Here is a 13,689-nt window from a genome sequence, read left to right on the forward strand (position 1 = left end):
TGTCTGTGAAACCGGAGAACAAAGAACAAATTTATCACCCTTCATTAATAGGCACTGAGGTACTACACGAGATCATCTTTTAGAGAATCTTTAAGAGAATCTTTTTCCAGATAAAAATCTGTCAAAGACTATTTACTGATCATAAGTCCATGTCATCATTGCTACCCAAAAAGAATTATTGCAGTAAAAAAGACAAAAAAAAATCTGAAATATCTGCTCCGATTATAAATAAACTTTGGCTACTGACAAATCGACATGGACCAGAACTATTTGTCTTATTAATACAAATAAAATGTTAATGAACGATATACATTTAAAATTAAATAGACATATTATTAAAATATTAAAAAAACGTACCTCTTTCTTTTTTAAATTACCAAAGAAAAGTGATATTAAAATATTAGAAAGACATTAGAATATGTAACAGTATTTTACTATAAATGTTCTGTCCAGAAGAAAACTCCAAACATTTACCGTTACTGTTACCGTCAAGAGTTAAAAGCAGTTTTCTGTTGCTTTCTAAACTGTTTATTACACATAACAGGTTTCTCTTTCAGGATAAGTACATTTTCAAACAATTATTAAGTGTAGTTGTTCTTGCAAACCCCCTGGCGCCACATAGAGGTAACAAAAAAAAGTTGTAGCAATAGAATCAAAGAGAATGTGTGAAACGTCATGACAGATAAAAACACTTTATTTGTTTAAGTGTATTTTACATTTTACCGTGTCTCCTCAGACCAGAGGAGGCATAGAGTCAGGCACAGGCACAGAGTAAATGAAAATACTGGACTGTACACACTGCGTAACACCATGTCAGGTACCCGGGCAAAGCAGCAAGGCCACTCCAGACAGAGATTTTTTTAAACTAGAGACAAGTCATCTTAGTTCAAGATCTGTGATGCCTTTTTCAACTGCAAAAAACACTGGGTTTCGTTTTTGCAAGTCCTGACATATTTTAGTTATTTAGTTGTGGATTGTTTGTTCATAGTTCTCCATATTCTGTAATAAATTAATCAAGTTCTGGTGACGTCGCTAAGTCACCTTCACAGTGAGCGACAACCGGCCTCCACACCGGTGGGAAAGAGAGAGAAGGAGCACACTGCAATCAGAGGTCAGGGGTCATCTTACTCGCAGCCGTGACATCATCCACTCTAGACCCTGGCAGAGCCTGTGGACCGGAAACACACATTCAGCTTTACAATTCAACTTTGACTGTTTTCTGCCTTTCATTTAATCTACAAAAGATGAATGGTCACTAAATGTTTTATTTACGTCTTGCATCTAAAATGTTGTTTAAGGGCTTTACACATGCAAAGTGTAAAAAAACTTGGAATAACAAACAATTGAGTTAACAAGTGAAAAGTCAATACATGCATACAGCAGATAGTGTTGAGAAAAGCAACAATCTACCACTGAAAGATCGGTGTGCTGGGAATCGTAACACTTTCTGTATTCCACTGGCACAAATAGCTTTATTGATTCTGTTAGGACTGGCCAGCACAAGAGCTTAAAATGGGATGTTCTTGCTTAATATAGAGACAAGTGGGGACCAGAATCACAAGGAAGAGTCAGCATTTGTCAGAAAGCAAATGCTATCTATGCGAATTTGCAGGCACAGTCAAACCAAAATAATAATAATTATTTTCTATAGTTCATTTATGTGAGGATAGCAAAATAAAGTAAACTCTGACATATAATACCCCAAAATTCTTAAAAACTGATAGAAAATTTGGGACCAAAATTTGTTCAGATACTATGACCTGACCATGTTTGCTTGAGTGTTTTTGCTTGAAGTGCTAATGTGACTGTTTCAAACCACAGACTGAACAAAATTAAGCATTGATTAGTAATTGCTTGCCCTAAATTCGTTTTATCTAATTGTGTACTTAAATTTAACAGCTGACAGCTATTCAACCAAATATATTTGTGTGAGAGTCACAGAAGCATGTGCAAAACCATTGGAATATCAACTGATGTGAGAGGAAATCTAGTCAAATTCTAGAAGCAGGGCTTTTCACTCAGAACTATAGTGAATTAACTGTGATAACGTGAGAAAGGTTGTTGGTGTTTGAATACATTTTGCTTTGACTATATTGTGGTCGTATTTGCCATATATCTGGAGTTGTTTCAAAAGGTCTTACCCTTCCCCAGTGAGAGCACAACAGGCCTGTATGTGCCACTGATGGTCTTTGACAGAAGTGAGCTGTAGACTCTGAGAAATCTCAGCGACAGACATACAATCCTTGACATCTTGTTTGTTGGCAAAAACCAACAAACCAGCCTTTTTCAGATCCTAAAAAAGAAAATAGGAAGTGACCAGTATAGCCCTTAACAGAGGAGAAAACCAGACATTACCACATCTGACTATTATGTGTATGAGGAACATTCTGTGAAAATGATGATGTTGCACCCCATTACTCTTTGGTGAAATATACTCACCTCATGGGCTAACATCCTATAGAGCTCCTCTTTGGTCACTGAGATTCTCTCTCTGTCTGTACTGTCCACAACCACGATCACAAACTACAAAGGAAAAACACTTACTAAAACAAAGCATTTACAATTAAAGACAACTGTACATAAAAGGAAAAGGACACAAGGAGTATACAGAAAGCCTACCTCAGTGTTAGTGTAGTAAGTGTTCCAAGACGAACGCAAGGATTCCTGTCCTCCAATGTCCCACATAAGGAAATGTGTGTTATTGACTACAATCTCCTCCACATTGCTGCCTATGGTGGGTGAAGTGTGCACCACCTCATTCATTGAGCTGGAAAACAGATCATAAATACAAAACAAAAACAGGCCTGATGTGACGTAAAACAACACATCTATGTACAAAATAATACAATAAATCAGGTTGGCCTACATTAACACTAAAATTTGAATGTCAGAAGCCAGATCTGGTCATTGTATTTACTATGGGAGTCAATGGGGGATGAGATCTGTTTGGTTACTGACATTCTTTCAATTATCGTCCTTTCTGTTCAGAAAAACTAAGAAATGTATTCAGGTTTTGAACACCCTGTCCTGTGGGTGAGTAAATGATAACAGAATTTAAATTTTTGGGTGAACTATCTCTTTAAAGTGAAATACTTACAACTGATAAAGTATGGTGGTCTTTCCCGCATTGTCAAGCCCAACAATGATGACTTTGTGCTCTGAGGAAAATAGAAATACAATTGTCAAGTTGCTTCGAAATTATTCTATTCATCAAAAAGATTCCTTTTTGTTGCCTGAAGTAAATATAGGTAAGTATGAGTATGCTTGGAATTTCCTGAATGACAGGGGTACCATTGTGTCATCCTATGCAATGGCAACGTGACATACTACAATAACCTTATAATGTGTTATCGCTGCGTATAACTCTTCTTACAAAATAAAAGCGTGCAAATGAGAAAATGTATGTGGTAAATGATATCCAAATTTCACTTGCTAGTAAAAATGTGACTTTCACTTGTTTTCAGTTCAAAACTGCCTATAAGGATGAAAACCTACTGGTCTGATCTTTTTTTTTTAAATATAACCATTCTGGTCAATCTTTTAGTTGACAAGCCATTCCTTTTTTATGAGCAAGATAGAGAAAAATATTTGTCCAAAAATACAGGTGAAAGGAAATGTGATTGTCATAGGCATATAGTAAATGCAAGTTAAAGGCATAGGTATATACACAGAACATGGAGCAAAATTAAATACTTTTTTATAAGACTCTTTCTAAAGCTGCACAATTCTGGATAAATTGAGAATTCCGATTCTTTTGTTTCAAATAGAGATTCTTTTACGATTCTGAATGATGACTAAAAGTAATACATAATTTCCTAGAGGTTCTGACAAACAAATAATATTAAGGTATGTAATATGTAAGACTTTGCATCAAAATTATTACATATTTCATGGTTAACCTACAGTAACTATGGTCAGACATTTTTAACCACAAATTCCATAAGTAAACGAAAGTTTTTTTTTTTCTTTCTTAAAATGCATAAGTTTAACTTCCTAAAAAGTATTAATGCATTGAAGTAACTTGTATATTAAATATTTCTCAGTTAATCAAATTCATAAGCTTACACTTGCAATTAAAGGTCTTTAGATTTTAAATTTGCCTGATATCTACAGACTACTTGAAGGGTTTTTTTACAGGAATACACTACTGATAAACATAACAACGCAGTATTCTCCTGTAAACAGTTTAAATAACCCGAAAACATGAACTGCTCGGTAACTTAATGAAAAGCTCTAATAGCGCAGCTTCTCTATTAGCGTAAATACAGTGATAAACGCCGCACCCTCTGATGACGTGTTTTACCGTAGTGGCGTATATATGCGCGCACTCGATTTTGTCCGCGCTACAAACCTGTCTAGTTAAGATGTGAAGCATAATCAGAACAATGTAACACAATCCTGAAAGACACTCATGAGGGCAGTTTTGTTGCCAGGCTGTATTTACTTTATATGTTGGTCTGTTATTTGGTGTGAGATTAAATATGGCAGAGTAGGAGCTTGTAAACGCGTCTCATGCGTGTGAGTTGGCAACTCTCTGCTTCAATCCCAGTACTTCTGTGATCCTTTGACACAGAAATAATGATTGTGTGTGCTTGAAAAGACTGTTTGTGACGTCACTACATACCTTATGATAATAATGCTTTCTCTGCTTCTGCGGCAGCACCAGCACATATTGAATCCGAGTCCGTGGTGTAAGTTAATAGAAACACCAGAATCGTTTATTTTCATTAATGAGATGTGTTGGTGTTCGAATCGAGATCACGATCTTTTAGCGATTAATCGTGCAGCTTTCTACACATTTTGAGACTTCATCACCACTCCAAGTTTAAATCTCACGTTGGCGACACTTTAACTTGCATTTCCTATATACCGATTGTAAAATAGCACAGCTAAACAGTCTTAGTTTGTAATAACTTCTTATCAAAGGAACATAATTCAGAAGAGTAGAAACGAAGCCCCAGAGAATGAAATGAGTGACTAACCCAAAGGTTTGCATGAAAACTTGCATTTCCACATTAGTCAATGATGTTGTTTAACAACCGGGTGTAAATGGACCTCCCACTATTCGCCTAGGCAATTATTAAATTCAGGCTTACTTTAGAGTATGACCCCTTTTGATAAATATGAAAAAATATGATACAAAATGTATTACCTTGGAACATGACATTTAAGACTTTTTGAAAGCCTAACATTTTCTTTGACTTCATTTATCAACTTTTAATACTTTTTAAGACCCCGAAGATACCCTGCAAAGGACATCAACACGCCACGCTGACGGAATTGCTCCGCCCTGCTTTACGCCCCCCTTTAAAATGTGAATTGCTCGCTTACAGGCAACCATACTGCAGTAAAATGTATTTTCGAGCTGCTATTGTCTATGAAGATACAGGTACTGCAAAAATGACAAAGGTATTACAGAATGGTGACGTGGTAACTATAAGGGTGTGTCACGAAAGGCGAACAGCTTCCCAAAAAAGCCTGCATATGACTTTCCATGCAAGACGATACACAATAGGCAAATAAGCAGGTAATGCAAAATCTCAGTCCAATTTAACTGACTTCCACATTCAAAACAGCCATCATTCTTCTCCATTGTAAACAAAATAAGCCCAGCAGAGCACAGGATTATATTCAAATTTATTTGTAAATACAGCTTTTGTGTTTTCTGTTTAATTTGATTGCATTTGTTACTCGGAGTAAAGAATAAATATCATCATCACCCCTCTAAAAGGCACCCACTAAAATGTAATTAAGTGAAACAATCTTGTCAGGCATATTTACAACAAAAATAAATGTATGACATATTATGACTTATTATTTTCACCCCAAATATTAATTAGTTGTAATTTTTTTTAACTGCCAATTTCATAGGTTTTGCCCATTTGTCAATAATTTTCTTTACTAATTTAAAGCACAATAAAATGAAATATGCTCCCTTATTCTTTTATATGTTCAAATCAGAATAAACATGTTGTTTGAATTTGTACATGAATATTGTGTAACAAATTTGGACATTTTATTCTCCAATAGCTTAGTTAATATCATGAAATAGACATTTTTCTTACATTTAATGTGCTTTCTATGGACTTAAAATCACTTTTATGAATTTATTTTGATGGGGACATCTTTAGTCCATATCAGTCACCTTATTTGGGTTTTATGCAACTGATGATAACAACACATTGGACTGGTATTGTAAGGGTTCATATACAGCTGTGCGAAACATTTATTAATTTTGAGAAATGCCACATAAAAAAGGGAAATGAAAGTGTACAGTTTACACAGGATGTGGCGAAACATTTTGTAGTCTTAACAGAATTAACATTTGCTGAATCTGAGACAAAAACAACAAAATGACACAAATCTAAAAGCTTTACTCAAAGTAATAATGGGACAACCTTTTGTGAGCCAACAACAAGAGTTTTGAAATATTCATAATTATTTTAAGTAATAAATCCCTCCACTGAAAATCAAGATGATTGATGATGACAATAGATGTGGAAAAAACTCTCTCTAAAAGAGACTGAACTGCATTCAGTCATGCACGACTGTTTACTATGTCACTATATACCCGTACGGTATACAGGCATTCAGACACACCCATAGAGAGTATACTTATGACCTCTGATCTTGGTAAGCCTCAGAGCTCTCAAGAAATAATTCTTTAGACAAAATACGAGACTCACCACTGAGTTATAAAGGAGACAAATAAACAAGCTATTGCAAGACAATTAAAAGTATCTCAGAAAGATGCTTTTTCCAAGGCTCTTCGAAATTGCAGGCACAAGAACTTTAAGATTATCATCATTATTGTCTGGTAAGCAATCAAAAATGAATCCCAGGATGAGGCTAATACAGATGTACTTTCCATGTAAACCGACAAATCTTAAATACAGAACACCAAATGCTTATTTCAAGCCATAAAAACATGTATATGATCAACAAACTGCTCAATGTAGCACAGGGCTGACTTCGACAAGGGAAAGGTATTACTACATCTAGCCGGATCTAAGGGTATAGGGTCGGTTTGTCAAGAATCTGACAAGTAAATTCAAAGAATGTCTCACATTCTGTAGCATTCTCACTGGCCTGAGGTTTTTACTGGTTCAGGACGGGTACATAATGAAACTACAGCAGAATCTCATCGTTTGCCAAGTCAAATAAAGGATTAATAATGAAAAGGAAACAAAGTTTGCAAGAAGGCAACATTTCAGGATATTTGGATTATATCTTCCAATCAATTTTCAATGAAATTGTTTGAAAGAGAATTAAAAGGAATAGTACAACCTTCAAACTGAAATTTCTGTCACCATCTTACCCTGTTGTCATTTTAAACGTGTGACTGACTTTCTTCTGCAAAACACAAAAAAATATTTTGAAAAACTGTCGGGCCCCACAGACCTAGGGGTGGGCGATATATATCGTTTGTAACAGACCTCTTTTGTATGGACACAAAACCCATGCAAGTCAATGGGGACCAACGGTTTCTATTACTAACATTTTTCAACATCTTTTGTGCTCTGCAGAAGAAAAAAATCATACAGGTTTGAAATGACAAGAGGGTGTGTAAATAATGACAGAATTTCCATTCTGAAGGTGAACTTTCCCTTCGAGCACGGTTGCATGTATTGACAGTGGACAGAATACTGATCCATTAAATGATACATTATGAAACGCCTTTAAATCACTTACTGGGCCTCACCTAGAAAGCCTATTGCTACTGTGCCTACTTGCAGGTAACAGTCTCAACCTTGACTCTCATGTTACAAGGCTGGTCCATATCACAATGATCTGTACAGCTAATTGGTAAGGTGAGCACTGAAGAGAAACCTTCCACTGGGTTTTTTTGCCATTATTGCCATTGCACATTGAAAACTTGTCTTGTTCTTGTTTTAGGGAGACAAATTCATTTGCAACACCCCATTCACTGATATGCATCTTGTATTTCAGACAAGTTGACAGTTTATGTACAGGATATGGAAAAAACACTTGCTCAGTTACTATAAATCGACATTTAGAGTAAATTAAATATCACTGACTAATGCTGACACAAACTCCACCACTTATCCGATCAATTACTTTCACATTCACTTTAAATTGTATTGTTACGTTGTAGCAATACCTGATCAGACACAACAAACAACAAAACCAAGACCCAAAACGTGAACTGCAATACGTGTCAAGCGGCTGTCAATGATGCATACCAATTAATCCTTACAGATACATATTTCAGGTGTCGATCCTCCACAAAGACAGTGACGTAACTTAACATGACAGCAGTCAGGAACACATCTGTCAATACTCAACCTAAACCGTGTAACGTTAACGTAATTAAAAAATCTATTTATTGATGCCTTGACGATTATGTATTGCAATGTAAGACAGTGAACAGATGTCCGAGCTGATCAACATATATGAAAAGTGTTATCTGAAAAATGTCATTATATACAAGCAAAAATATCTATGCTTTCAAGGGAAACTAGCAGGTTAGCAAACGCCTGGCTAATTTAGTCGGTTGAAACGCGTTTTATAAGATGACACTCGTACGCTTTTAACCTAGATATACTATTCGACGTACCTTGATGGTTAAAAAGCCTCCATAACTTTGTGAATACGATTCCCATCGCTGGTGTGCGGGCCTCGGGAAACACCACCCGGGAATGAAAATGAATCCGCTGCTAGCCAGCTAAGCTAACGATCCGCTCCGACTTACTACAAACTAGAGCTCTCGGTAACAGGGATTCAGTCCTTAATTTTTCTCGTGTGAACTGTATCCATGGCTCTTGAGGACGGGGTTTCAAAATACTGCATCATTTCAGTGCTGTCATCGCTGGAGGTAAAAGAAATGAAGGCGTTCATTTGGCTCTGCTTGCTCTCAGTTCCCTGCAGTAGTCCGACGAGCGTCTGTCCGCTCGCTGCCGCAACAACCGCTGAACGCAATCAAAGCCGCTTACAGCAACGCACCACTCACCGGAAGTCTCACGATGTTTGGGAACTTTTGTGTACTACCTACGTAGACAACATTATGTTGTGCGTTTGGCAAGGCGATTAAAACGCCTCCGAATACTAGGGTTGTTCGACTAGATGCGGCGTCGCAACTCGCAAGATCCGACAGTCGATGTCATCGAAATACCGCGAGAGCAAACTTTTTATGGTTTTTCGAATCGCTCTCGCGGTAATTTGATGTCATCCTGTCGGATCTTTCGGCGAAGTCGAACAAGCCTACTGTCTAGGTAGGCAGTTTACTAGATTTTGAGACACAGATTTAATCTCACTGACAGCAAATAAACCGATACAACAAGTATTTCTGCATTTCTTAGAAATAGCCTACATGATCGTATCTGTGTAGCAGACACAGTCTATGCGAACATAAGTAAATAAATGTATGTATTTAAGCGGAATATAGAACTAGTATTTGACCCTAACACCATGTACAGTAAGTTTCTGAAAATGTACTAAAAATAGTTTGTTGCTGTTCATACAGATTGTAAGGGCTTCATTTTAAGTAATCATAAAACGATTATGTGATTTCACCCACAGATAACATATCACCCCTCTGTCCTTGCTGGTTAAGTGATCTCTTTAATTTATTAATAATTTAAATTGAATCCAAAAGGGCAATATAATTAATTAAATAGTTGACTTAATGCTACACACGTGTAGTAAATCTATATAATATACATGTAATAATTTAAAAGGCAATCCTAGACTATCACAGATGGTTGTGGTAGGGGAGCTGAATCATCTTAACATTTTAACAATGGAAAATCGAATAATAGATAATAAATACCGCATGATCTCACTTTAAATGTCCATATCCTTCTTATCTGCACCCCTGACCGGAGCTATTATGACATTAAATGAAATATTATACTTATGTGCCAGTATAGACGCTATAAGTCTGTCCTTTAGGAATCAGACATAAATTGTTTTTTTTTTATATTTTGATACAGTTTTGTGTTTTTTTGTCAATTATTTGAAACGTTACACGATGCTACTAATATGCAATCCATTTTATAATACCATCCGTTAATGCCCCCTGCAGGGCAACATTGGTCACTGCATATCGTTCACAATACTCCAAATTGGAGTTTTGAAGTAGACCAAAACAGGGAATTAGATTATTAAAATGTAAATGTACTCTTTCCATACTGAATATGATTAATCTCTTACTCTTAAACGATTTAAAATCCTTTAAGAAGTGTTGCTGAACCACACGTGAAAGGCCAGTAGAGGGCCTCTAGCCTTGACTTGCAAAAGCGGTGATCATTACATCATCGTTATGCGACACACAGAGGAAGGACCCAATGCGAATGTGCACGCTGAAGCTATACAGCGCATATAAACGGTGTTTGTCACGGAAGCGCTAATATAAAAAACACTATTTATTAAATGCAAAAAAACTCTAAATATTGCCTTTTTAGATAAGCACGTCACGTAACGTTACAGTGAAGAGCGGGGGCGCACAAACAGCACTGAAGATGTCTGTAACCGAAATGTTTAGCTACATCCAAGGCTTTTTGAGCGCCGAGCAAGATATCCGAGAGGTAAAACGGGTGCACTAACACGTACATTTGCGGTCGAAAGGTAGACACATGCAGACACTATATTTATGGAATTGTGTAACAAAGCAACATGAAGTGTGTCACGCAAAACGTCTATGTCAATCAGACATGGCTTCATCCGTAAAATGAATGCTAACGTTACCTTCAGGCTTACTTTGCTGTAACGTTAAATTGTATATGTTAAAGTGTAACGTATCTGCACTAATATGTTTTTAGGACATACGAAAAGTTGTGCAAATCCTCGAACAGACGGCGAGAGAGATTCTGACTGTTCTCCAAAGTGTCCATCAACCAAGTGGATTTAAAGACAGTAAGACATGTTGAAATGCTCGGCAGTGTGTTTGTGCTCTGAATATTAGCTTTATGATGTACCTTCATTTTCTTCTCCAGTTCCCAGCAAGTGTCAGAAGGCCAGAGAGTTGTTCTGCACTGTGAGAACTAAAACTGGAGAGCTGAAAACTAAGTTCCCTGCTGAACAGTACTATCGGTTAGTGCAGATATCACTTGACCTGTTTTAATGATTAAATTAGATTGTTTATAGTCTATAATTTGAAGATGCTTATGTTCTCACTTTTAGGTATCATGAACATTGGAGATTTGTTCTTCAGCGGCTTACCTTCCTTGCTGCTTTTGTGGTATACTTAGAAACAGAGTCCTTGGTTACACGTGAAGAAGTGGCAAAAATACTTGATAGTATGTAGTGATTGTGACAGTATGTATCTTGTGTATGCTTTATTTGTATAATATTTGACATATTAATACTATTCTCTAACTGTGCAGTTGAAGTGGACAGAGAAAAGGGATTCCATTTGGATATTGAAGACTATCTAGCTGGAGTTCTTATTATGGCCAGTGAGCTGGTAAGATATTAATGTGTGGTTTCACATTACATTTTGATTCTAATTACAATACAATATAGTTCAAAAGTGAATTGTAGATGTGCGAACACTATAAAATGTCGGGCAGACTTGCTTAAGCGTTTTTGTGTTCTTATGCACTTACCACAGTCATGATTAGATTGATATACTTCGATATTAAATGAGCAGAACTAATGGGATTTCTTTAGCAATTTTAAATACTTCCACTAGACATTGGTAATATTAAATGGAAAGCAAATGAAAATTCAGAAAAGATCTTGCCAGAATATGATTTGCATATTTCAAAGTAGTGCACATAATTCCCCTGAAACCCTTACAAACCGTTAATTAATAAATATTGATTATTATTGCTTAAAGAATCAATCCGTATTATTTATAATTAGAGTTGTCAAACGATTAATCATGATTAATCGCATCCGGAATGAAGGTTTTTATTTACATAATATATGTCGGTGTACTGTGCTTATTAACTTTGTATTTATGAACGCATACAAATAAATGCATATATTTAAGAAAAGAATAAAATAACAATTGATAATCTTTTATTTAGAATTTCAATTTTTAGTTAATATAAATTGATCCATTTAAATATTTCCTAAATAAAGACAAGTATGTGTATGTTTTGTGTTTATAAATAGAAATATGTTATATTAACAAAAACCTTCATTCTGGATGCGTGACAGCCCTATTTATAATATATACTTTATATGATATTTCTAAGAAATTTTAGGAGAAAAATCTTTTAAGTTGCTACTTAAATCAAACATCAAAATTTTACTTTGGGAAAGTTACTGAACAAAATTTCTGCATTCTGTGGTTTTAAGTTAAGAGGTCAATAAAAAAGTAATAAACTATTAAAATTGCCCGTCTCATTCTCTTGTTTAGTCCAGGCTGGCAGTGAACAGTGTGACATCGGGAGACTACGGACGGCCGCTTCGTATCTCAAATTTCATCAATGAACTGGACTCTGGCTTTCGCCTACTTAACTTAAAAAACGACCCTCTGCGCAAGCGCTACGACGGCCTCAAGTATGATGTGAAAAAGATAGAGGAAGTGGTCTATGACCTTTCCATCCGAGGTCTTGCCAAGGACCAGGAGACGGAGGGAGACAAGTAGAGCCAGTAGGGGAATGCAGGAGGCAGCGGGGCGCCACCCTGGCTGGGATTCTCCATGACTGGTGAGGAGTGGTTAAACCTGTCAGTGGGCAGGTGATCAGAGGAAGAGGGGAGGGAATGGAAGTGGGCAATGGTTTGCCATTTTAAAGCCACCTGTCCACTGTGATGGCGAGCCGTTCATGTTTGAGTGAAAGATGTTCACCTTCTCACTATTGTTGATGTATAGATACATTATGTTTGGTTGTTTTGTATTATTGTTCTTAGTATTCTGGGTCATCATTCATTGTAAAACAAAAAGGAAGATAAAGGGATTTAGTGAAGAATTGATTCTGTTGAATTTGGTTAGGATTATTGAAGTTTTGCATCTGATTGTGGCTTTCTGGACAGAAAGGAAGAGAGCTCCATGTTTATTCTGATGGATGTTCTTTGAAGAGTGTTCAGCATACAACATTGCGCTTTTATAATTGTAACCATGACTGAAACAATTGTTAATTTTCCACATGCTTACATTACGTTAAAATTGATAAATGTGCCCAAATCTTGATATTTAAGTTCTCGCTGTGCATGTTTGACCACTTGCCCTTTAACTTTCATTTGTCATTTCATGTACCCTCTAATTTTGTTCCTGCTGTTTGTTAAATGGTTACGGATGGTTTTGCATGCTTCACACAACCTGTAGATAGTCTCCTCGAGAAGAGCTTTAAACACAATTCTTTCCAAACAAATGATTCAGAAGCAAATTGTCAGTACTGTTTAAAATCTTTGGCTTTATACATGGCTCTTGTGGGTTCATTTGTTTATCCGCTCTAGTTTGTGCATCTATATTTCTGCTTTTTGTTGAGGTATCCCCTGTAAATGGGTCTATGTAAATGTCAGCAATAATGCTTTATATTCTTTTTTTTCTTTTTGAAGATTTCTTACATTTATGGAGTATTTGAAAGTGAAATTGTTTGTTCATCTGTTACAATAGTTCAGCCATCAATCTTCAGTGGATAACACATTTTGTTGTACAATGATGGTATGTAATAAATATTTCATTGGGATTTTTTTTTAGAAAATGTGCAGTCAATGAAGAGAGAAATGGATACTTTCATTTTATTTGTAACTCACAATATTTTACACAACAAAAAA

The 13,689-nt window shown here is 36.1% G+C and overlaps 2 protein-coding genes across 2 annotated transcripts; one reads left to right on the forward strand and one right to left on the reverse strand.

Moving 5' to 3' along the window:
* Positions 1-676: 676 nt before the first annotated feature.
* Positions 677-9,133, reverse strand: arl5a (ADP-ribosylation factor-like 5A). The gene is made up of 6 exons (XM_056755751.1): positions 8,579-9,133; positions 3,098-3,158; positions 2,620-2,767; positions 2,440-2,523; positions 2,142-2,293; positions 677-1,168 (listed from the first exon to the last, which is right to left on the reverse strand). Exons 1-6 carry the CDS (start codon positions 8,622-8,624, stop codon positions 1,120-1,122), a joined length of 540 nt encoding a protein of 179 aa, XP_056611729.1. The 5' UTR covers positions 8,625-9,133; the 3' UTR covers positions 677-1,119.
* Positions 9,134-10,278: 1,145 nt separating this feature from the next.
* tsn (translin) lies at positions 10,279-13,601 on the forward strand. The gene is made up of 6 exons (XM_056755759.1): positions 10,279-10,547; positions 10,782-10,875; positions 10,956-11,052; positions 11,143-11,258; positions 11,346-11,425; positions 12,329-13,601. The coding sequence occupies exons 1-6, from the start codon at positions 10,482-10,484 to the stop codon at positions 12,557-12,559; spliced, it is 684 nt and encodes a 227-aa protein (XP_056611737.1). The 5' UTR covers positions 10,279-10,481; the 3' UTR covers positions 12,560-13,601.
* Positions 13,602-13,689: the final 88 nt, after the last annotated feature.

This window comes from Triplophysa dalaica, chromosome 8, assembly GCF_015846415.1.
Source record: "Triplophysa dalaica isolate WHDGS20190420 chromosome 8, ASM1584641v1, whole genome shotgun sequence".
Lineage (NCBI taxonomy): Eukaryota > Metazoa > Chordata > Actinopteri > Cypriniformes > Nemacheilidae > Triplophysa > Triplophysa dalaica.

Excerpts from the sequence above, each read along its gene's own strand:
- arl5a (XM_056755751.1), bottom strand. The coding sequence starts at position 8,624 with ATGGGAATCGTATTCACAAAGTTATGGAGGCTTTTTAACCATCAAG. Across the intron at positions 3,159-8,578 it reads GAGGCTTTTTAACCATCAAG|AGCACAAAGTCATCATTGTT; the intron begins GTACGTCGAATA and ends TATTTTCCTCAG. Across the intron at positions 2,294-2,439 it reads ATAGGATGTTAGCCCATGAG|GATCTGAAAAAGGCTGGTTT; the intron begins GTGAGTATATTT and ends TTTCTTTTTTAG.
- tsn (XM_056755759.1), top strand. The coding sequence starts at position 10,482 with ATGTCTGTAACCGAAATGTTTAGCTACATCCAAGGCTTTTTGAGCGCC. Across the intron at positions 10,548-10,781 it reads CCGAGCAAGATATCCGAGAG|GACATACGAAAAGTTGTGCA; the intron begins GTAAAACGGGTG and ends ATATGTTTTTAG. Across the intron at positions 11,053-11,142 it reads CCTGCTGAACAGTACTATCG|GTATCATGAACATTGGAGAT; the intron begins GTTAGTGCAGAT and ends TCTCACTTTTAG.